Source organism: Hemibagrus wyckioides, linkage group LG22 (assembly GCF_019097595.1).
Source record: "Hemibagrus wyckioides isolate EC202008001 linkage group LG22, SWU_Hwy_1.0, whole genome shotgun sequence".
NCBI lineage: Eukaryota > Metazoa > Chordata > Actinopteri > Siluriformes > Bagridae > Hemibagrus > Hemibagrus wyckioides.
The window spans coordinates 6,039,882-6,062,070 of record NC_080731.1 but is presented as its reverse complement, the minus strand read 5'-3'; the positions used below and the strand labels follow the sequence as shown (position 1 = coordinate 6,062,070).

The 22,189-nt window shown below is 40.3% G+C and overlaps 1 protein-coding gene and 1 long non-coding RNA gene across 13 annotated transcripts in view; one reads left to right on the top strand and one right to left on the bottom strand.

The window, feature by feature from the left end:
- Window positions 1-13,363, top strand: part of LOC131343256 (uncharacterized) — a 59,709-nt gene extending 46,346 nt beyond the window's left edge. Inside the window, exon 3 of the long non-coding RNA XR_009203127.1 lies at window positions 13,183-13,363. This is a non-coding gene — a long non-coding RNA (uncharacterized LOC131343256). The remainder of the gene's footprint in view (window positions 1-13,182) is intronic.
- cacna1ba (calcium channel, voltage-dependent, N type, alpha 1B subunit, a) overlaps window positions 1-22,189 on the bottom strand; it is a 156,935-nt gene that overhangs the window by 18,032 nt on the left and 116,714 nt on the right. For 9 of the 12 annotated variants that reach the window (XM_058374798.1, XM_058374790.1, XM_058374793.1 and 6 more), the window contains 11 exons: window positions 21,171-21,335; window positions 20,967-21,077; window positions 20,773-20,856; window positions 20,178-20,294; window positions 19,162-19,227; window positions 18,389-18,480; window positions 14,490-14,640; window positions 13,207-13,334; window positions 11,900-11,996; window positions 8,383-8,488; window positions 442-549 (listed from right to left, as the gene is read on the bottom strand). In XM_058374798.1, coding sequence (XP_058230781.1) covers window positions 442-549; window positions 8,383-8,488; window positions 11,900-11,996; window positions 13,207-13,334; window positions 14,490-14,640; window positions 18,389-18,480; window positions 19,162-19,227; window positions 20,178-20,294; window positions 20,773-20,856; window positions 20,967-21,077; window positions 21,171-21,335 — 1,225 coding nt within the window. Of the gene's footprint in view, window positions 1-441; window positions 550-8,382; window positions 8,489-11,899; window positions 11,997-12,811; window positions 12,909-13,206; window positions 13,335-14,489; window positions 14,641-18,388; window positions 18,481-19,161; window positions 19,228-20,177; window positions 20,295-20,772; window positions 20,857-20,966; window positions 21,078-21,170; window positions 21,336-22,189 lie in introns of all 12 variants that reach the window. The other 3 variants (XM_058374791.1, XM_058374801.1, XM_058374802.1) reach the window with 1 other exon arrangement.

Sequence of the window (22,189 nt, the reverse complement as noted above, 5' to 3'; positions counted from 1 at the left end):
AACTCTGTTAAAAAATTCATTTGCAAATCTCTATTTCTGTGTGTAACTGAAGACACGAGGCAGTTCGTGTGTGAGAAGTGGATTCAGAGCCGCTGGAGGATTCACAGTCTCTCAGCTCAACAATCTGCTGCTCACTAGATGGCAGTGAAGCAATATCTTAATAGACTAAACTCATGTTGATTAATAGTGTTAATTAGGACCAGCAGTGTGTGTGTGTGTGTGTATGAGAGAGAGAGAGAGAGAGAGAGAGAGAGCGAGATCAGGACCTAGAGTGTGTGTGCAGTTCAGTGTGGCAGAACTGGGTCTGATGGACATGTGTGTGTGTGTGTGTGTGTGTTAGAGATTAAGAGTGTGGAGTGCGTGTGTGTTAGAGAGGAAAAGAGTGTATGTGTGTTAGAGAGGAAAAGAGAGTGTGTGTGTATGTGTGTGTGTGTTGCTCACGTTTATGAGGAGTCACCAGTAGGTCCATGGTTTTCTGAGACAGGTTTGGCCAGACGGTTGCCAGCTCCTTCTTTAACTCTGCGTCACATAAACGCTGAGCCACGATTCCTGCAAACACACACCACAGTTTCAGTGTCTCTAAGAGTAACAATTCACTGCTCGCTTCACTGCTCACTTTACTGCTAGCTTCACTGCTCACTTTACTGCTCGCTTCACTGCTCACTTTACTGCTAGCTTCACTGCTCGCTTCACTGCTCACTTTACTGCTAGCTTCACTGCTCACTTTACTGCTAGCTTCACTGCTCGCTTCACTGCTCACTTTACTGCTCGCTTCACTGCTCACTTTACTGCTAGCTTCACTGCTCGCTTCACTGCTCACTTTACTGCTAGCTTCACTGCTCGCTTCACTGCTCACTTTACTGCTAGCTTCACTGCTCGCTTCACTGCTCACTTTACTGCTAGCTTCACTGCTCGCTTCACTGCTCACTTTACTGCTCGCTTCACTGCTCGCTTCACTGCTCACTTTACTGCTAGCTTCACTGCTCGCTTCACTGCTCGCTTCACTGCTCACTTTACTGCTAGCTTCACTGCTCACTTTACTGCTCACTTTACTCTCACTTTGGTAACTGGACTCGTAACGAACACAAGCAATCATTTATAATAAAGCTATGTAATTGCCAATAAATTTAGCAATAGATAAACAATAGTTCATATCGAAACATGGCTGAGCTCATAATCAGCACAGCAGCTGAACGTAACCAGACAAATAATCGCAGCAATAGGCTGCTGAATAAAGTGCAACCGTTTCGTAACCCAGATAAGCAATAAGTACAGCAGCAGATAAACTAATAGATAAACAATAAGCAGCGAGCTGAATAAGCGATCGCAGCAGCTCAGGCACATGGCTGAACAAACTAGAATGACATATCAGCATAACGAATTTAAACTACTATCAAACAGCCAATAAGCAGCCAGCGCAATTTATAAACAATAGTCATAATCAGCTGCAATAAATTTGCTAACAGATTCATGTCAGTACGAACTGTAGACTCATGCGTTCATAAGCCGAGCACAGCAATAGATTTCGCCAGCAAATTTCATATCGAGCACAGCTAACAGGACATGAATAAAACAGCAACCGTTCATTAATAGATCATAATCGTACTAGCAGCTGAGTCGCCAATAAACAGCAACCAGTACCGCCAATCAGCGCAGTAACCGCCGTTCGCCAACCAAGATTTCGCCAATAAAGGCTGCAGCTGGGCTGCTGTCAGCTATGGCTGGGCTAAGCAACCAGGCCTGCTGTCGGCTGTAAACAGATTTAAACAATCGCTAGCAACAGGCTCGCTTATTTCATTCATAATGGCTACAACAATAGATAAACAACCGATTTCATAATCAGCTATGTGAGCTAAGCAATATCTTCACATCGCTGCCAGCAATTTAAGCAATATGTTCGCGAATAAAGTGCCTTTGAATTTATAATCAGCTAAACAATAGTTTCATGTCATTTTTAGCAGCTGAGTCGCAGCAGAGTAAACCAGCTGAGCTAAACTATCATTCGTAATAAACAGCAGCTGTAGTACAAGCAATAGATACAAGCAATAGAGTACAGCGAGCAGACAGTAATAGACAAGCGGCAAGACAGCAATAGAACATGGCGCAATTTAAGCAGCAGACAAACAACCGACATAAACGATAAACAGCAACAGACACAAACGAGAAATAGAACACCAATAGAGCAGTAACGAACATGAAGCAGATTTAAATAATCGCTGTAATCGAGTGCTGGCTGAATTCCGTAATAAGTACAGGCTCTGGAGTAAGCCCAATAGTTTGCAATAGAGAACAGCGACCGATTTCGCCAATAAAGTGCAATAGAACAGCTAGCCAAAGAATTTGTAATAAAGCACAGCAGCCGTTTTAAGCAATAAAGCACAGCAACAATTTCAGCAATCGAAACATGTCGCGCGCTGGAAACAAGCAGCAGGCACAAAGCAATAAAAGTGCTGCTGAGGCTAAGCGAATAATTTGCAATCGGCTACGCTTAGCTGGCTACAAGCAATAAGCTGCTTGGCTGGGCTATAAATGTCGCTAAGCTTAATCGCGCTGTTTCTGTGGTATAAGTAACAGACTACTTGACTCAAGCTGTATGGAGCTAAGCAAACAGACAAACAAATAAGCTGGCAATATGTTAAGCTAATAGATTTATAAATAATCGGCTGGCTGAATTTCGTAGCAGACTCGCAGCAGACAAACGAAATATATTTCATATCTGAGAACAGCAGCTGAGCCTGTAGCTGGGTCGCCAAATCAGCTATATCAGCACAGCAACAATTTCATATCATTTTTGAAACTACCTAGTTTAGCAACAGATACTTCCAATAAAACAGCAACAGATTTATAAATAATATGACATAATAAGACTCGCAGCAGATTTCATATCACGTATAGTAACCGATTCATATCGAAGCCCTTGCGCAGCTGAGCTAAAGCAATAAGAGCATATCAGCTATAGCTGAGCTAAACCTTCCAATTTCAACAAATAAGCTGCTTAACTGAGGCTAAACTAATAAATTTCGCCAATAAAAACATAACAGGCTAAAGCAATAAAACAGCTACAGAGTAAGCAGCAGGCTACAAAGCAAATAAAGCACAGCAGCTGAAACACAAGCAATAAAAACATTTGCAGAGTATAGCACAGGCTAAGCTATCGCTGGCTGCCAGGCTAAGCAACAGTACGTAAATAAAACGCTTAACCATTTCGCCCAATAAAGCAGCAGCACTGTGAGCTAAGCAACCGGCTGCGCTTATCGCTGCATGGCTGGGCTGCAACCATTCATAATAAACGCTTGGCTGGGGCTAAGCAATATGTTCATGGCTCGGCGCACTTAGCTGAGGCTAGCGCAATAAATATTCGCTAATAAAGCTTTTGCAGCTGAATTTCATATCATTCATATAGACAAAGCAAATCATTTAACAGCTGAGCTAAACAGCTTAGATAAATATTTGAGTATAAGCAATAAACTAAGCGAATAAACGCCAACGAACAAACGCTTAGATAAAAGTAATAAACATAACAGAACAACTGGCCAGACAAGCAATAGACAAACCCAATCGAGCACAGCAGCTGGGTACAAGCCGCAGGTACAAAGCAAACAGACTAAGCTTAATAGTATAGCAACAGACGTAATCGTACATGGCTCAGCCAGCGAATAAATAGTAAGATAAGCAATCGTACTGCCAATAGCACTATGAAGCACAATTTCATAATAAGGCACAGGCACAACAATTTCACGACCAAGATTTAAGCGAATAGAACAGCAATGGAACAAACTAAATAGGCCTTTGCTTAGATAAGCCAATAGACTCGCCAATGAAGTACAGCCAACCGTTTCATAATCAGCTGCTGACAGTACAAACCAATCGACATGAAATAAACGCTGCTGGAGCTAAGCTAACCGATTTCGCTAATAAGCAGCAGCTGGAAATTTCATAATAAATTTAAGCAATAAAGCTACGAGCTACGGAGCTAAGCAACTAGGGCTAAAGCAATAAACAGCCTTTGGGCTAAAGCAATAATTTTTATATATAAGCAATAAGCAGCAATATATTCGTAATAAACAGCTGGCTGAGCTAAGCAGCAGGCTAAACCAACAGCCTAAGCAATAGAAGCGCGCAACGAGTCAAGCAATAAATTTTGCGATAAACAGTAGCTGGAACATAAATAATAATTTCATAATCATTTGTAATCATTTACTGTAATCGGTACAGCAACCGTTTCGTAATCATTACAGCAACCGTTTCGTAATCGAGTGTAACTGGATTTAAACGAGCCGATAAATAATAGTTTATGATAAGTACAGTAACGATTTCATGAATCGACCTTAATCCTGAACCTTGGCTGAACAAGCCCAATAGACAAAGCGTCAGCATTTATATCGTACAGCCAATCGAGCACAGCTGGCTGAGATTTCGTAATCGTTTACAAACTAATCAGCTGCAACCAGATTTACAAGTAGCGGAACAAAGTAATAAAACGCGCGATTTAAAGCTAATCGACGCTGATCTCAGCAGCCTGACAGTAGTTTCGTAGCCAGATAAATCGAGCATGACCAGTTGCAAGTGATCGGCAGTAATCTCGACAGCGCTGGTTCGTGATGAGCAGCTGGTGACGCAAACCAGTAAATTCGCCCAGTCAGAGCGAACTGCGGGAACAAAGCTGACCAGACAAGCCGATAGAACAATGACGCGGGCAAATGACGGGTACCAGACGACCGACGGCGACGGGCAAGCCGGCCAGATTTCGTGACCAGACATAAGCTGACCGGCAGCGACGAACACAAGCGAATAGAACGCAGCGATAAGAACGGCCCAACGGGTACAAATGACGGAACAAGCGATAGAACGCGATAGAACGCTGATAGAGTACGCTGACCAGACAAGCCCGATAGGCAGCTGACAGTTTCAAACCCAATCATTTTCAACCAACCGACAAACGATGGAACAAGCCAATCGCTGTAACTAATTTCAGCAATAAAGGCACAGCAACCAGATTTCGCCAATCATTTAGCAACAATTCATGTCGCAAATAATTCGCAGCAGTTTCACAGTAATAAGCACAACAGAAGCGCGAGATTTCGCAATAAATTTGCTGGCTGAACATATCGCGCATCAGCAGCAGCTGAATTCGCCCAATCGAGCACAGCAGCTGAAACAAACAAGCATCAGCTAAATATCGAGCAGTTCTGAACAAGCCAGCAGATTTCGCGAAATAGAACAGCAGTAGACTGGCAATAATTTAAAGTAATGCGAGCAGCGGCTGTGGGCGCAAACGGCAAGATTCGCCCAGCCAGACTCATGAATAGAGCAGCGCGAACAAGCGATCGTGCAGCCGTCGACAGCGGCTGGATTTAAACCCAGAATAGATTTCAAAGCAATGAGTATTTAGCCAGTGGAACAGCTGATAGAGCAGCGACGAGGAACAAGCGAGCAGACAAGCGATAGAGCAGCGAGCGAACAGCTGGCCGATTTCAAACTGAATGAGCAGCGACGCAGTACAAACCGATAGAACGCGATAAACAGCTGGCAGTACAAGCGGCAGGGCTGAAATAGAGTACAGCGGCGACCAAGCAATCGAACGCGGCAAATAAGAACAGCGCAGATTTCAGCCGAAATAAAACAGCTGGCACGGGCTCGTAATAAAATTTAAACCCAAATAGAACTGTTTCGCCAGTTTCAGCGTGGGTAAGCGATAGAACGGCGCCGGCAGAACAAAGCGTGGACATAAACCGATCAGAACTGTGGCTGGTACAAAACAGCAGACTCATGGCGATTTCATAATCATTTGCTTGGCTGAATTTCATAAGCAATCATTTGCCAATAAAGTACATGGCTGGAGAACAAGTAAACAGATAAGCAATAAACAACGATAGAGCACAGCCAATCGCAGCAACCCAGACAAGCCCAATAAATTTTGTGACGAACCGTATCATTTAGCAATGGGTACAAACCGGCAGATTTACAAGCAATAAGCACAGCCGAGTAGATGCGCGATAAGTACGCCAGCCGTTTCGTAATAGAACAGCCGACGATTAAGCAGTAGAACAGCCAGATTTCGCCCAGCAGATTCGCGAATGAGCAGCGAACGGTACGTAATAGAGCAGCGGCGAACAGCCAGTCGAGTACAGCAATGCGAGCAGCCGACAGACAAGCCGAATAGAACAGCGGCAGTTTCGCCCAATCATTCAGCCCAATAAGCGGAACGCGAACAAGCCAGCTGGAACAGAAGTAGCGATAGAGCTGGCCGGACAACGGGCGGACTGAAGCGTATAGAACACGGCAACGGACAAACGGCGGAACAGCGGCCAGCCAGAATTTCAAACGATGAACGCGACGGTGCAAGCTGATAGAACGCGCAGCCGATAGGCGCAGCGACGGTGCACGAAGCGGCCAGACAAGCGGTCAGAGCAGCTGATAGGCGCGATGAACGGCGGCCAGACGCCCAGGCCGATAGGCGCGGCGGCGGGCAAGCTGATGGGAACGGCGGTGAACAGTGACCGGAACAAGCGATGAGCAGCTGACGGAGCGCAAGCGACGGGTTTCAAGCCGATAGACACAGCAAACCGATTTCGTAATCAGCAGCGAATAGAACAGCGACACAATTTCGTAATCGGTACAGCAATAAGCAGCAGCAGTTTAAGCGAGCAGATAAGCAAATAGAAACACAGTAACGGAACAAACCAATAGAACAGCGAATAGAACAGCAGCTGAATTCGTAATCATTTCAGCGATAAGCAGGCTGCGAGTTTCGCCAAGCCGTTTCAAAGTAATCAGAGCAGCGGCAGTAAGCAATGAACGAACCGCAGGAGCAAGCTGAGCAGACAAGCGATGAACAGCGACGGACAAGCCCAGCCAAGACCATGATCGAGCACAGCAGCAGATAAGCCAGCCAGGCGAACTGAGACAAACGACGAACAAGTAATCAGCACGAACTACCAGAACACAAACTGGCAGTTTCAAGCCAATGACAGCTAATAAGATTTGCGAATAGAACAGCGAACGAACAAGCGGCCGAACAAGCCCGATAGAACGCGAGCAGTTTGAAGCGATAAGTGCGGCGACGAACAAACGATAATGTTTTCAAGTGATAGAACGCAGCCCGGCGTTTCAAAGCCCAGTACGACGCTGGTTCGGCGGCAGCGACGATTCGGCGGCAAGACAAAGCGATAGAACGCAGCGGCAGTTTGTGATAGGCAGCGATAGAACGGCGGTTTCAGGCGATATGAACACGCTGGCGGGCAAGCGATAGAACGCGGTAGAGCGTAACGGTGCCAAGTGCGAGCGGTGCCGCCCAGACGTGACCAGACAAGCGAATGGGGGCGGCGGCGGTTTCAAATGATAGAGCAGTGAATACTGCTCGCTTCACTTTCTCCTTTACTTCTAGCTTCCTGCCGCACTGCTAGCTTCACTGCTAGCTTCTCTGCTTGCTTCACTGCTAGCTAAACTGCTCACTTTACTGCTAGCTAAACCTCATTTCAGTGCTAGCTTCAATGCTAGCTAAACTGCTTGCTTCACAGCTCACTTTACTGTTCACTGCTAGCTAAACTGCTCGCTTCACTGCTAGCTAAACTGCTAGCTTCTCATGTGCTTCAACTCAATTTGTTTCTTATTACTTAGTTACATCACAGACTCATTAAAAACATCAGAGCATTAATGCAGCATGGAGATGATTCTAGGAGATAAAGTCACCCCAAAAAAATCAATACATGGGGAATTCCAATATATTATAATCTATTTGTTGGATCTTTTAAGAATTTCCATTCATTTCTATTTGAATTCCTTGAATATTTTATGTAATATTTCACCCTAATGACAGCAACTTTGGCCATTTTTAATTACATTTGTGATTTTATTTACAAAAAATGTGATGTTATGCATTAAAATGATTAAAAGCCGATTTTCTTTTTTTATTCAAAGTTATATATATTATATTATTTTTATTTGGTAGATAAAAATGTATGATATGGGCTAAAAAGTCAATGTTGTGATACAAAAATTCATTTATACATACAAATTAAATTTTTTTAAATTAAATAAAAATGTATTTATTTATTTATTTATTTATTATTTATTTTCCACAAAAATAGCGTATAAAACATAATTTTCCACAAAAAAATTATAAAAAATAATTTTCCACAAAATAATTTTTTTTTCCTGTGCATCAAAACTTTTGTTTATTTATTTGTTTTTATCCCATTTTTTTCATTTATACCTAACACTACCCTAACAATTTCCGAATACAGTTTAAGATTTCTGACCTAAATCAGAAGTGAAAAAGCACAGATAAAAGTAGACAGAAATACTGCGTGAATCTCGGAGCCGTGAGAAGAGCACTCGAACAGACTCGTCTGAAGAAGCCGAAGAGGCTGAAGGACTGACCTGAGGCCAGTTTGATCTCCAGCGCGGTGCGGATTAGAGCCATGAGCGTGGAGGTAAAATGCACGCTGTTGTCGTCTGCGATGGGCATGTTCATCTTCACCAGACGCTGAGGGGAGTCAGGAAGGCGTTAGAGCAGAAGAACACTCAAAAACAAAAGAAACAAACACAACCCAAGCCTGCGAGACACCTCCAGGGCAAAACCGGCTGTGTGCTTGTGACAGGAATTTGCTTTAATTTGGCGATAAAGCCTTACACACACCCTCTCAGGGGGAATTTAGGATCAGGAGCTCTGTCTGAAGCACACAGAAGGGTTTTGTCCGAAGCGAGAGTACGAGTACAGAAACGTTACAGGATTCATACAGTCACATTCACTTCTAGAGTCTACATCTGCAACAAAAGTGCATCGCTGACACAGTGACAGAAAAGTAGAGAGAAGCATGAAGGCATAACCATGAGGATGAATCAGAACACAGGAGCTCAACAGCTCACAGCAGAGGGCATGAGGGAGGGCACTTTCTCTTAGGGTGCTTTCACATCTATTAGTCTCTCATAACGAATCAGAATCATCCCATCATTCAGGTTCCGTTCGGTTTCGTGATTAAAAATAAAAATACCAAAGAGTCAAATATAATATTCAGTCAAATATCACCTGTACAAGAGCACAAAGGTGGCGCTAACAAAAAATGGCATATGATAAATGATAATTATATACACACTCGCTGGCCACTTTAATAGGAACACCCCTACACATGCTCATTCATGCAGTTATCCAGTTGGACAATGGTGTTGAAAATTTGGGTCAAATATAGACAGATTTAAATCTTTTTTCCCTGAGTGAAAATGACTAGACAACTATAAATGTTTACATTTGGCAGACACCCTTATCCATTTTTGACTTCTCATTTTATACAACTGAGCAATTCAGGGATAAGGGTCTTGCTCAAGGGCCCAGCAGTGGCAATCAAACTCACAACCTTCTGATCAGTAGTCTAACACCTTAACCGCTAAGCTACCGTATCACATATATATCACTAGCTCACACATATATACACTAACTGGACACCTGTACACATACGAATTCATGAAATTAAATTATCCAGTTAGACAATCGTGGGTTGTAGATTAAAAATAGAGTTGAGGTGCTGTTTCAGGAGTGAAACTTCTTCATATCAAGGCTCAGTGCTTGTTCTGGTTGTAAAGAGTAGAGTTTCTACAGCCTTCCGGTCAATTTGAACGTCTCTCCTAGACAAAGAGTTTTCGAGTAAAATCTGCTCTGAGTGGAAATCCCAGGAGAACAACAATATCTAGAATATTCAAATACTCAAACCAGCCCATCGAACCCTGCAACAATCAAAACCAAAGCATTGCATGGTTGCCACGTTATTGCACGAACGAGCAGCTGTACACCTCGCCTACTCTAACGAGAACACACCATTTCAATCAGACTAAGCCCTGCATATGTGAAAGCACCTTTAGACTAGACTAAAATACTACAGGAAGAAGGGGGTATCAGCCAAATGACTTAAATCGGGGCTTAATGAGGTATATAGCGCTGTGAAGTGTTGAGCTTCTGTGAACTGAACGATGAATCCATCCAGTTGCAGTCACGGTGTGGAGGAATAAGAAAAAAAAATAGGAAAGGAGGGACTACGTGTCACACTTGCACACTCAGCAGGTAGCAAGGGAGTGCAGAACAAATGAGAGAGAGAGAGACAGAGAGAGGGAGAGAGAGAGAGAGAGAGAGTGCAGAGAAACAGTGTACTGTATGAGAGCACAAGCAAATGAGATAGATAGATAGATAGATAGATAGATAGATAGATAGATAGATAGATAGATAGATAGATAGATAGATAGATAGATAGATAGATAGATAGATAGGGTAGAGTTCTGGTGGTTTAAAGCCACACACTAAACACGCATACACACATATGCACTGCTCCACTACAGAGAAGTGTGACAGGAAGCGCTTATTAGGGAAACTTACTACGCTAAGCTGAGAGGTTAATCATATACGGCCGTTAAAATAAAAAGAAAACACCTTCAACGTCTATAGCAATGTCGATTAACTGCGTTTCAACACCAGCGTGTGTGTGTGTGTGTGTAAAGGTGTCAATCAGGGCTACAAAGCATCTGATTGAGAAGTGGTGCGTCTGAGCTGCTTAGACTGTGCGCAAACAATGCAGGATCAAGGCGATGTGTAACTCCATGTAAAATGTGACAGCTTCGAAAGGAAACCAGACCGGGTTACACTTCATCGTTTTCGTGTGTCTTCGAGAGTAACAGGATTATATCCAGATAGGGGGACGTTTCTTATGGGAACGTTCTTTGCTACAGTGGATAATTTCACCCGCGTCTTTGCACCTAAGAGCCACTGCTGTAATCATCAACGCTACGACTCTCATACTCAACATCCTTTAAACACACTTAGCACCGTTGAGCTTTATATTATATCTGGTCAAGTCCTCTAAAGGCTTCTTGCTCACATTATTCCACACACAGAGGTTCTCATTGCCGGATTCGCCTTTGGCGTCGACGTCTGCGTTACTGTAAAGATGCTTTGTGCTGATTTCTAGTGTTAAAAGTGTCTTGGAAATAAAAGTAAACTTCCACCAGAGTCTGATTTCAGTGGAGTCTTTTGATGGACCAAAGACTCACCAAAGATTTTTAGACTCAAGACCATTCAGTGTCGGAAGCACTGACTAGCTTCCAGTTTGTTATTAGCCAAAAAATAATTCAATATGTAATATACAACTCACAGATTTATCTCAGCCTCAGACATCTTTGTTTCAGGACTTAGTTTCTGGCTTGGAAGAACAGATTCAGATTAAATAATGTAGTCTCTGTTATCATCAAGCCTGAATTCTAAATGATTGCATAATGGTTGGTAATAATAATAAGGCATTTATTATTTATGCACAAAAATATCACTATTGCCAGCTGCATTCTGTCCAGATGTTACACAAAACTTAATCTCCTCAAACCACACTTAACATCTGAAACCTGTTCTTGATATATACCGTCATGGTTCATGGTACATGGTTCCTTCCTCCGAGTTTAAGAGCTGGTCAGGTGGAACAAAAACTTTAACAGATGTTGTAACCGAGGACATGAATGTAAATGCAGGTTCAAATCTGGATATAATCCCAAAATAAATAAAGACACATTAAATGACCAGGTGTAAACCGAGTCTGAGTATACGAAACTTCACTAAGCGATCACATATTTGCACATGCTAAAATGAGATGAGCGTTCTAGCTAAATCCTAATCTGTTATGTTGTTATTTTTGTTATCTGTTTATGATAGAGGGAGTGGAGAAGGGGCACAATGGTCCAAGAGAAGGAGGGAAGGGGGAAAGACGGGCCACACCAGAAAGAGCGGGCACAAAGGGCAAAAATAAACAGGGAAAGAAAGGGGCGGGAGACACGGCAGAGCACAGAGGTTGGCTGAAGGATAAGCCAATGGGAAGACAGGGTGAGCGGAGCAGGGGGCGGGACGCGGCAAGAGAAGTCAGGCTACCTTGTAGGCGATTCGTGGCGGACATTTCTTTCCCAAACCTAAAGGTGGGCACATGTGGAGCAGCATCTCATACATATCGCGGTACTTGATACGGCCACTTCACAGTGTCGAGAACGCAACAACCCAAAATCAAAAGACAAGGATGGGGAGTTAGAGAGACGGGAAGAGGAGAGGGGAGGAAATGAAATGAAACAAAGCAGAACAAAAATGAAAAGTAATTAAACAAACAAACAAACAAAAAAAAAAGAAACAGAAATCCGTGTTATTTAGATTTCCTTAAGTGTCATGGACAGGGATGCCATCCTTGCCTGGGTCAGGGTCAAAGATGGATCCTAAAAGGTTAGAGGTTAGAGGAAGAGAGAAGGAGTTGATCCCTGATGGGGAAGAAGAAGAATGGAATGAAGCAGAGAGTGCACACATGGTGTGGATCGTGACAGAATGGCTGCATTGTTTGTAAGATGTCTGCTTGTGCATGCTAAGAGACATCAGGTCAGGTTTCCTCTTTTAGTGCTTGAAAACAAAGATTTCAATGCCAGGATTTTATTCATAAAGCAATTACATTTCTTACATGTCGATTTTGTTGAAGCATCTCTGAGCTAAGCTGAAGCGCTGTTAAAGCCTAGCTTCAGCTTAGCATATAGAAATACATTGTTAAAAAAATCCAGTGTTATGCTATATGAGTTTTCTAAATATTAGGTACATCATGCAATATTTCAAACCAAGAAATGTGATCATGTTGGCTTTGAAAGCTTTGTTTCACATTCAGCATCATTAACCAAAGCCAGTCAAGTCTGAAAGGGCAAGTGCTCGTGTATAGGCAAGTCATTTAGTGCACAGCCATTCAGTTCAGGTCTCTGGGCGCTGGAGCACAGAGCCCGCGAGAGTGGAGGAAGTTTTCTGGGGTTTGCAAACCTTGTATGCTACCCTATTAGGGCAGTTCTTCCCTAAGCCAAGAGGGGGTGAGATAATTCGCAACAAATTGTACATATCCTTATAGGAAATCCGTCCGCTGCAGAGAAAACAAGCAAGACATGACACAGGTGTAAGGCAAGCTCAGCTCGGAGAGTATATTAGTATAGGCATTGGACACGTATGGCCACGTCGAGCCCATATGTATCCATCAGGGTTGTGAATGAGTATAGAAGGGGTATAGATACTCCTTTACATATTATCTTATCTTAGAGAAATATGACAGGACAGGAAAGGCTTTTCAGACCCCAATACAGCTTCCAGACTGTGATACTATATAAGTCAGTGACTTAGATCTCTCTCTCCGTTTGCAGGGCATTGTGTGTGATGGGACATACCATGCGGCCGGGTCGTACTCAGCCCACACGCGGATGAACTCGTCCAGGTGGTGGGGACCCAGGATGGACGAATCCCGGGTCAGGTATTCAAAATTATCCATGATCACAGCCACAAACAGATTCAGCATCTGGGGGGAAAAAAAAGAGAGATGAGATACTACAGACTGGAGGAACTCTAATGCTAAAGCAGCACTTGCTATTCATACAGGAATTCGATTTCAATTCTATAGAAACACGTCATTAATATCAGAATTATTGTTAAACTTCAGGGTGAAAAGTCACTACAAAGAGTCGGTATTAGTGTCCTAAACAAATAGAAAATTAAAATGTAATAAAGTACCTTAAACACATATTACTATTTAACCCATGAGTTATAGCTACAGTATGTGTTGCTAAACTGACACTTATTTTTACTGTGTTTGGAATTGGACAGCATACATAAAACAGTCAGACCTGATGTACAACAGGATGTTAGATCTCTGATGCTTTTATAACTGTTTTGTGGCTGTTTATGGATCTCTTTATGACCAACGATACGATAGAATCATAACCCAAATACTATATGTTAACACTTGACCATTGTGGGTTCAAGGAAACAAAAATCGCAGTGTTTCGCAGTGACCTGAATGGACTTACTGGTCTGCATTGACGAGTGCAGTCCAAATACCTAAAATTAAGGAGACTAAAAAGACAGGGAAGCTGAAGATGTTCTGCATGAGCAAAGGAATAGTTCCTGATGTCTCTCCAACATTATTAGGCATTTAAATAAGAGACTCGGTTCTGTTGATCTGTGCGGCTCTTAGTAGTGAGGGTGCCAATAATTTTGAAATGTGTGCTTTGTAAAATTTTTTGTTCTGTTAGTGTAGAAATAAAATGATATCCCTGTATATGAGTTCTACTGTATTACAAACTGTAAGCATTATTCCTTTGAGATATTCATTCTCATTGAAGGGGTGCCAATAATTTTGGAGTTGGCAATGCAGCAGTATTAACAAAAGAAAGCCTTTTTTGGCTAAAACGATTAAAGGTCTTCTTGAGATTGGGGATTAATGTTAATTCCACTTCTCTCTAGAGGACTGTGTTTTTTTAGAGAGAGAAAAGAATGTGCATCCCCTCGTGTTCTGCTTCTCAGACACCAAACATTTTTCTTTGATATTTTTAGTTGAAATGGAAAACTAAACAGATCTAAATAAAACAGGGCGTGTTGGAGGAGTATAATTAGGCCCACAGCGCCTCGGTGAGCCAGACTACAGTAATGAACAGAGACGAGCGAAGGCACTGACCAGGAAAGAGCAAAGGAAGATGAAGGAGACAAAGTAAAAGTAGGCGAAGTCGCTGCCGCACTCGTTTCCCGGAGTGCCGGAGTTCACATCGCAGGCCCGGTGACTCAGACACGACAGCATGATCTCGTGCCAGGCCTCTCCTGTAGCGCTCCTACAAGGACAAACAAACACAGCAATGTGTACGCATGTTAATATACAACATTTAGGGACAGACAAAACAAAAACAGCAGATTTTACAGACAAAACAAAAACAGCACATTTTACAGACACAAAACAAAAACAGCAGACTTTAGAGACACAAAACAAAAACAGCACATTTCACAGACAAAACAAAAACAGCACATTTTACAGACACAAAACAAAAACAGCAGACTTTAGAGACACAAAACAAAAACAGCAGATTTTACAGACAAAACAAAAACAGCACATTTTACAGACACAAAACAAAAACAGCACATTTTAGAGACACAAAACAAAAACAGCACATTTCACAGACAAAACAAAAACAGCAGCTTTTATAGACAAAACAAAAACAGCAGATTTTACAGACAAAAGAAAAACAGCACATTTTACAGACAAAACAAAAACAGCAGATTTTACAGACAAAACAAAAACAGCACATTTTATAGACAAAACAAAAACAGCAGATTTTAGAGACACAAAACAAAAACAGCAGATTTTACAGACAAAACAAAAACAGCAGATTTTACAGACAAAACAAAAACAGCAGATTTTAGAGACACAATACAAAAACAGCACATTTTACAGACAAAACAAAAACAGCAGATTTTACAGACACAAAACAAAAACAGCAGATTTTGGAGACACAAAACAAAAACAGCAGATTTTAGAGACACAATACAAAAACAGCACATTTTACAGACAAAACAAAAACAGCAGATTTTAGAGACACAAAACAAAAACAGCAGATTTTACAGACAAAACAAAAACAGCAGATTTTACAGACAAAACAAAAACAGCAGATTTTAGAGACACAATACAAAAACAGCACATTTTACAGACACAAAACAAAAACAGCAGATTTTGGAGACACAAAACAAAAACAGCAGATTTTAGAGACACAATACAAAAACAGCACATTTTACAGACAAAACAAAAACAGCAGATTTTTGAGACACAAAACAAAAACAGCAGATTTTGGAGACACAAAACAAAAACAGCAGATTTTAGAGACACAAAACAAAAACAGCAGATTTTTGAGACACAAAACAAAAACAGCAGATTTTACAGACAAAACAAAAACAGCAGATTTTACAGACACAATACAAAAACAGCAGATTTTTGAGACACAAAACAAAAACAGCACATTTCACAGACAAAACAAAAACAGCACATTTTACAGACACAAAACAAAAACAGCAGACTTTAGAGACACAAAACAAAAACAGCAGATTTTAGAGACACAAAACAAAAACAGCAGATTTTACAGACAAAACAAAAACAGCAGATTTTAGAGACACAAAACAAAAACAGCAGATTTTACAGACAAAACAAAAACAGCAGATTTTAGAGACACAAAACAAAAACAGCAGATTTTAGAGACACAAAACAAAAACAGCAGATTTTACAGACAAAACAAAAACAGCAGATTTTACAGACACAAAACAAAAACAGCACATTTTACAGACACAAAACAAAAACAGCACATTTTACAGACAAAACAAAAACAGCAGATTTTACAGACACAAAACAAAAACAGCACATTTTACAGACAAAACAAAAACAGCACATTTTACAGACAAAACAAAAACAGCAGATTTTAGAGACACAAAACAAAAACAGCACATTTTACAGACAAAACAAAAACAGCAGACTTTAGAGACACAAAACAAAAACAGCAGATTTTACAGACAAAACAAAAACAGCAGATTTTAGAGACACAAAACAAAAACAGCAGATTTTACAGACAAAACAAAAACAGCAGATTTTAGAGACACAAAACAAAAACAGCACATTTTACAGACAAAACAAAAACAGCAGATTTTACAGACAAAACAAAAACAGCACATTTTACAGACAAAACAAAAACAGCAGATTTTGGAGACACAAAACAAAAACAGCAGATTTTAGAGACACAAAACAAAAACAGCACATTTTACAGACACAAGAAAAACAGCACATTTTACAGACACAACAAAAACAGCACATTTTACAGACAAAACAAAAACAGCACATTTTACAGACACAACAAAAACAGCACATTTTACAGACAAAACAAAAACAGCACATTTTACAGACAAAACAAAAACAGCACATTTTACAGACACAACAAAAACAGAAGAAAAAATTCAGCCTGAAGAATGATCTACTTTCTATAAATACAGTATGCCCTGTATGTAGTAACAGAAAATTGTTTGTGAACTGTTTTATATGTTCACATCAACAGAAAACACTGGAAAGGTCAGAGTCGCCTGTACTTCCTCAGGAGTTACATGGTTATATGGTCACTATTTGATGACTGAGGATGTAAATGAATTACCTCAGAGCAATGGATTCTTCTAAAACATACATTTTACTCATGTCCATTTACTTGTTACAGATCTCAGAGATCTTTTTTTTTCTTTTGTTTTACTTCTAGCTTTATGTCTTATTTAACTCTACTCACTAAGCCTAATTTAACCGTATTAAAAAAAAACAAACAAAAAAAACAATAAAATCTGTACCCATTTTGGAGATATGGAGATATACTGTAGCTTTAAAATAATTAATGTATTGTAATTAGTTTTCAAAATCAAAAAAGTCATAATGTACACTATATTGCCAAAAGTCTTGGGACACCCCTCCAAATCGTTGAATTCAGGTGTTTTCAGGGGTTGAGCTCGGCTCCTTAGTTCCAGTGAAAGGAACTCTTAATGCTTCAGCTTCATACCAAGACATTTTGGACAATTTCATGGTTTGTGAGAACAGTTTGGGGATGACCCCTTCCTGTTCCAACATGACTGCACACCAGTGCACAAAGCAAGGTCCATAAAGACACGGATGAGTGAGTTTGGTGTGGAGGAACTTCACAGAGTCCTGACCTCAACCAGATAGAACACATTTGGGATGAATTAGAGTGGAGACTGTAAGCCAGACCTTCTCGTCCAACATCAGTGCCTGACCTCACACATGTGCTTCTAAAGGAATGGTCAAAAATTCCCATAAACACACCTTGTGGAAAGCCTTCCCAGAAGATTTGAAGCTGTTACAGCTGCAAAGGGCATGTGCCCTCGTGTGCATTTAAAGGCAGGCGTCCCAGAACTTAAGTTAAAAAATTTTATATGCTCTTGCTTGGATCAGTGATCCAGCAGGTGGTGCTCCTGACTGTGTTATAAAATAACAAAAACAGGTTTGGGAGAGTATTTAACACAGCATGCTTTAAGCAAGAGCATGTAATCGCCTATCAGAGGAGTAAATAAAATAATTGTGAGACACACAAACACACACACACACACTTTCATGTGCAACAGTATTCTAATCAGAGGCCACAGAGAGCCCAACACTGGGAAAACACAGCCAATTAACAGCTCCATAAGATCTTCCACAGGAGAGCAAAAGACAGAGAGGGAAAAAAGCAGCCATTATAATATCCATCTCTGCATTTCTCTGCCTCCAGTGCCAATACCTTGACACATTAATTAAAAAAAAAAAAACCCAGCCCCTGGAGGCTGGAACAAGAAGATGATAAATTTGGGGCTTATTTATCATCTGCAGGATTCAAGAATCTTACGGTAAAAATATAAAACCTTTTTTATTTGAATGTGTATCTGCTGTGAGGCTTAAAGAGACCATAGAATAAACCTGAAACTGATCCAAACGATGTAATAATAGCTGTTGTGATAAAAGAATTCTTCTTTCTGGAAGAATCTGCTGGAGGTGGAGGAGAAACAGATCCTCACCTGAAGAGCAGCATGAGAGCTTGGAGGAAAGTGCGGAAGTTGTTGTGATGGTTGATGGCCGTGTCCTCGTTCAGCTCGATGTTTCCAAAGACCTGAAAAATATTAATCATAGATCTTGTTATATCATTTCATGCACTGTGTTTCCACACTCGATTTAAGGCTTTTGTTTTATATTTTAACGAAAATTAACATTATTAAAGATTTAATATAGAAAGATTTAATTGTAAGATGTAACCTCCAAAACAATATAGAGCATTGCTGCACTTGAACATAAACCTCTGTATCTCTCTACACTCAATGCATGCTCAGTCTTTACTGCATAAATAGATAAAATAAAAAATAAATAAATACATTTTTATTAATAAATAAATAAAATAAAATTAGCTAAATAAATAAATATGGTTACTAGGTCAAATTTATTTTTTTATTTATTTTATTTTTTTATTTTTATTTACTTTTTTTTTTTTTTTTGAGAAATTATATTTCTATAATTTTGGGCTTCAATATTACATAATTTGGACCTGAAGTTATTAATTCATTTATTAATTATTAAGTGATTAATGAATTAATTTTAATACATTTTTAAAATTATTTTTAGCCTCTTTTTTTTTAATCATGGACGATTCATTTACTTGTATGAGATTTAGACACAACAATATTGTGTATATCACACAATTTTCAGTACAAAATCTAAAGAATGAAGATATGCGTATAAATAATTTATGCCTGAAAGGGATACCCAATGACCATATTTAGTGTACATGTTTACTGACCTGCATTCCTATAATGGCATAAATGAAGAACAGCATAGCGATCAGGAGGCAGACATAAGGCAGAGCCTGGGAAGAAAGAAAGTAAGTTAAATATGACAAATTTCTCACTGATTTATATCTGCTGAAAATCTCTACAGATGACTAGAGCACAAAAATCAGAGAAAATAATAAATAAGAAAGCACCTACTACGATCTTTCGCTTTTTTAACACCTTTATTTACACTTTCCTACGAACGCCTGTTCATTCATCCCATTATCCACTCATGTGGCAGCAGCACAGTTACAGTACAGTTCAGTTACATGGAACATAAGAATAGGGGTAACTTGTAATCTCAGTGACCTGGCCACTGCTGATGTTCTGGTATTCTGACACACAACAAAATCGAGAGAATGGTGCGAAAAACAAACAACATCCACCGAGCAGCAGTTCAACCCCTTACTAATGAGGGAGGTCAGAGGAAAATGGTCAAGATTACATTATTATATCTACAATAACCACTCCTTATAACCTTGTTGAGCAGAAAAGCATTATATCTAACCCTTAGACGGATGGACTACAAGTTTCACTCCTGTCAGCCAAGAACAAGAGTACAGTGAGGCTCCAGAGGGCACATGCTCACAGAAACTGGATAAGTGAAGACTGAAAAACGGCCAGTGCTCTGCTTTCCTGCTCATTACGGTTACAACGAGTGGTTATTTAAGTTATCATAGCCTTAAGTTTTATTAAGCAGCCTTTATTTGTCACATACATGTTACTGCACAGTGAAATTCTTTCTTCGCATCCTTACAGGGTTGTGGTCAGAGCACAGGGTCAGCCATGGAGGTTGAGGGCCTTGCTCAAGGGCCCAAAAGTGGCAGCTTGGTGGTGCTGGAGCTTAAACCCTGACCAACCAATTGAGCTACCACTAACCTTCTGTTGTTTTCCTCTGACGTCTGTCAAGACGAAGGCAGTTCAGCCATTAAATAGATGCTTTTTCGCTCTGCAGACTATGGTCAAGCTCAATACGTTGACCTACCTTAAAGGACTGCACAAATGTCCAAAGCAGGATGCGGATGGTGTAACCCTGCCGGAGGAGCTTGATGAGACGAGCCGCTCGGAACAGCCTCAGGAAGCTCAGGTTTATCAGACGGTCCTGCAGGGTTACACAGTGCCTTCGTTTAATCGCCCCTTCTTTCATTTAATCATCTAACAGTATGCCTCTCTATAGGTATTAATCAACCCAAATGGCCCTCGATGCCTTTGCAAAACTCAGTGAGTGCCGACACACCCGGCCACTTTAACCATCAGACAAGCAGATAATCATTAAAGACGAGAAAGACGTGCCACTCACCGTAGTCTAGACATGAAGTGCATATGTCATGGTAGCCAAGATGGAGTGAAGACAATGAACAATAGAAAGAAAGAGAGGAAGGTGATAAACAGAGCAGGAAAGCCAGAGAAAAACAGGGAAACATGAACAGCTGTCACATACAGAGAAATTTACAATACGAACATTAGTAACGCTTCAACACAGTGACATGGAGATTAAAACACACAGCACTGCTGAAGTTACTATTATTCACTGCTTTTTCCTTCTATTCCTCCTTCAATCCTGAGAGTTACACGCTTACATTAATCTCAGTGGCCAGGATATCCGTGATGCTCCCAAGCACCGTCACAAAGTCGAAGACGTTCCACGCGTCCTTCAGGTAGTTCTGCAGAAAACAAGGTTTATCTTCATCACTCACTCACATCATCTATTCAAGACTCTCATTTTGGATCTTGGTCAGTAATCAGCAGGTAAGTAAGTCGTGTGAGATCTTACCAAAGGACCAAAAGCGATAATCTTTAGAACACACTCCATGGAAAAAAGGGCAGTGAAGACGATGTTGAGATACTTCAGCATTGCTTCGTAGGCGTACGGAGCATCGTAGTACTGTTGCATCAGAGATAGGAAAACAATCTCAATCGTCAAAACGAAGGTAAAGATGAATCAGTAAAGATGTTCTATAAAAAAACAACCGCAAACCTTCATCATGAGGACCACAGTGTTGAGGGCGATCATGATCATGATGGAGTATTCGAAAGGTGGAGAAACGACAAACTTCCACATCCGGTACTGGAAAGATTGCTGGTTCTGGGGCATGTAGCGTGTCAGAGGTTTGGCGTTGATGGCAAAGTCGATACAGGCTCTCTGAAAAACAGCAGCCAGTAGTGACATCATCATCATCATCATCATCATCACTACCTTCAGTTTTCACAGTGAATTCTGAAGCAGCATTTTATAATGAGAGCTCTCTTAAAGGTGCAGTATGTCAGTCATTAAAATCTTTCTAGACATGTAAAAACCATGTCGTTTCAACTTCACTAATATTATTAGGATACGTTAATCATTAGGATTAGGATTTACATGCAAAAGTCTAGTTTCTTCATTTCAGCCTTCTTTTTAGAGAGGTTTTCTGGCCCTGAAATTGGTCCCACCATCATTCGCTCCAGATCCGTTTCACTTTCACTATTGTCTTTGGAAAGATGATTTATTCAAAGGATAAAGAACATGTTATTAGCTTGGATAAAAAACTAGCTCTGCATAACATCTTTAATTATATTATTATTAATTATATTTAAATTATATTAAATTAAACCAAGGATTCAGAAGTTTCACTGTACTTACTACATAACACATTAACGTGCAATAAGACAAACAAATACCTGAAGAAAACGCAACTGTTTTAAGGTATTAATGTGAATTAAAGCGGCTAAAATAAGATAGATAGTCACTAATGTGATGTCCAAATAGACAGAAAGAGAGCTTTTACTTAATTATATTTAGCTTAACTTGTTACTATTTTAACTAAACACTTAATAATAATTAATTAATTGAACAATTTTATTATTTTTTTTTTTTCAGGTTTATTTTCTCTTTTTAATTGAAATCTAGGTTTATTTTTTATGTTATGTACCAGATCCTTAAGGTCTCATTCAACGTTATTAAAAATTATTTTTAATGACGGAAGGTTTTTTTTTTTATATATTTAATTACAGTAAATA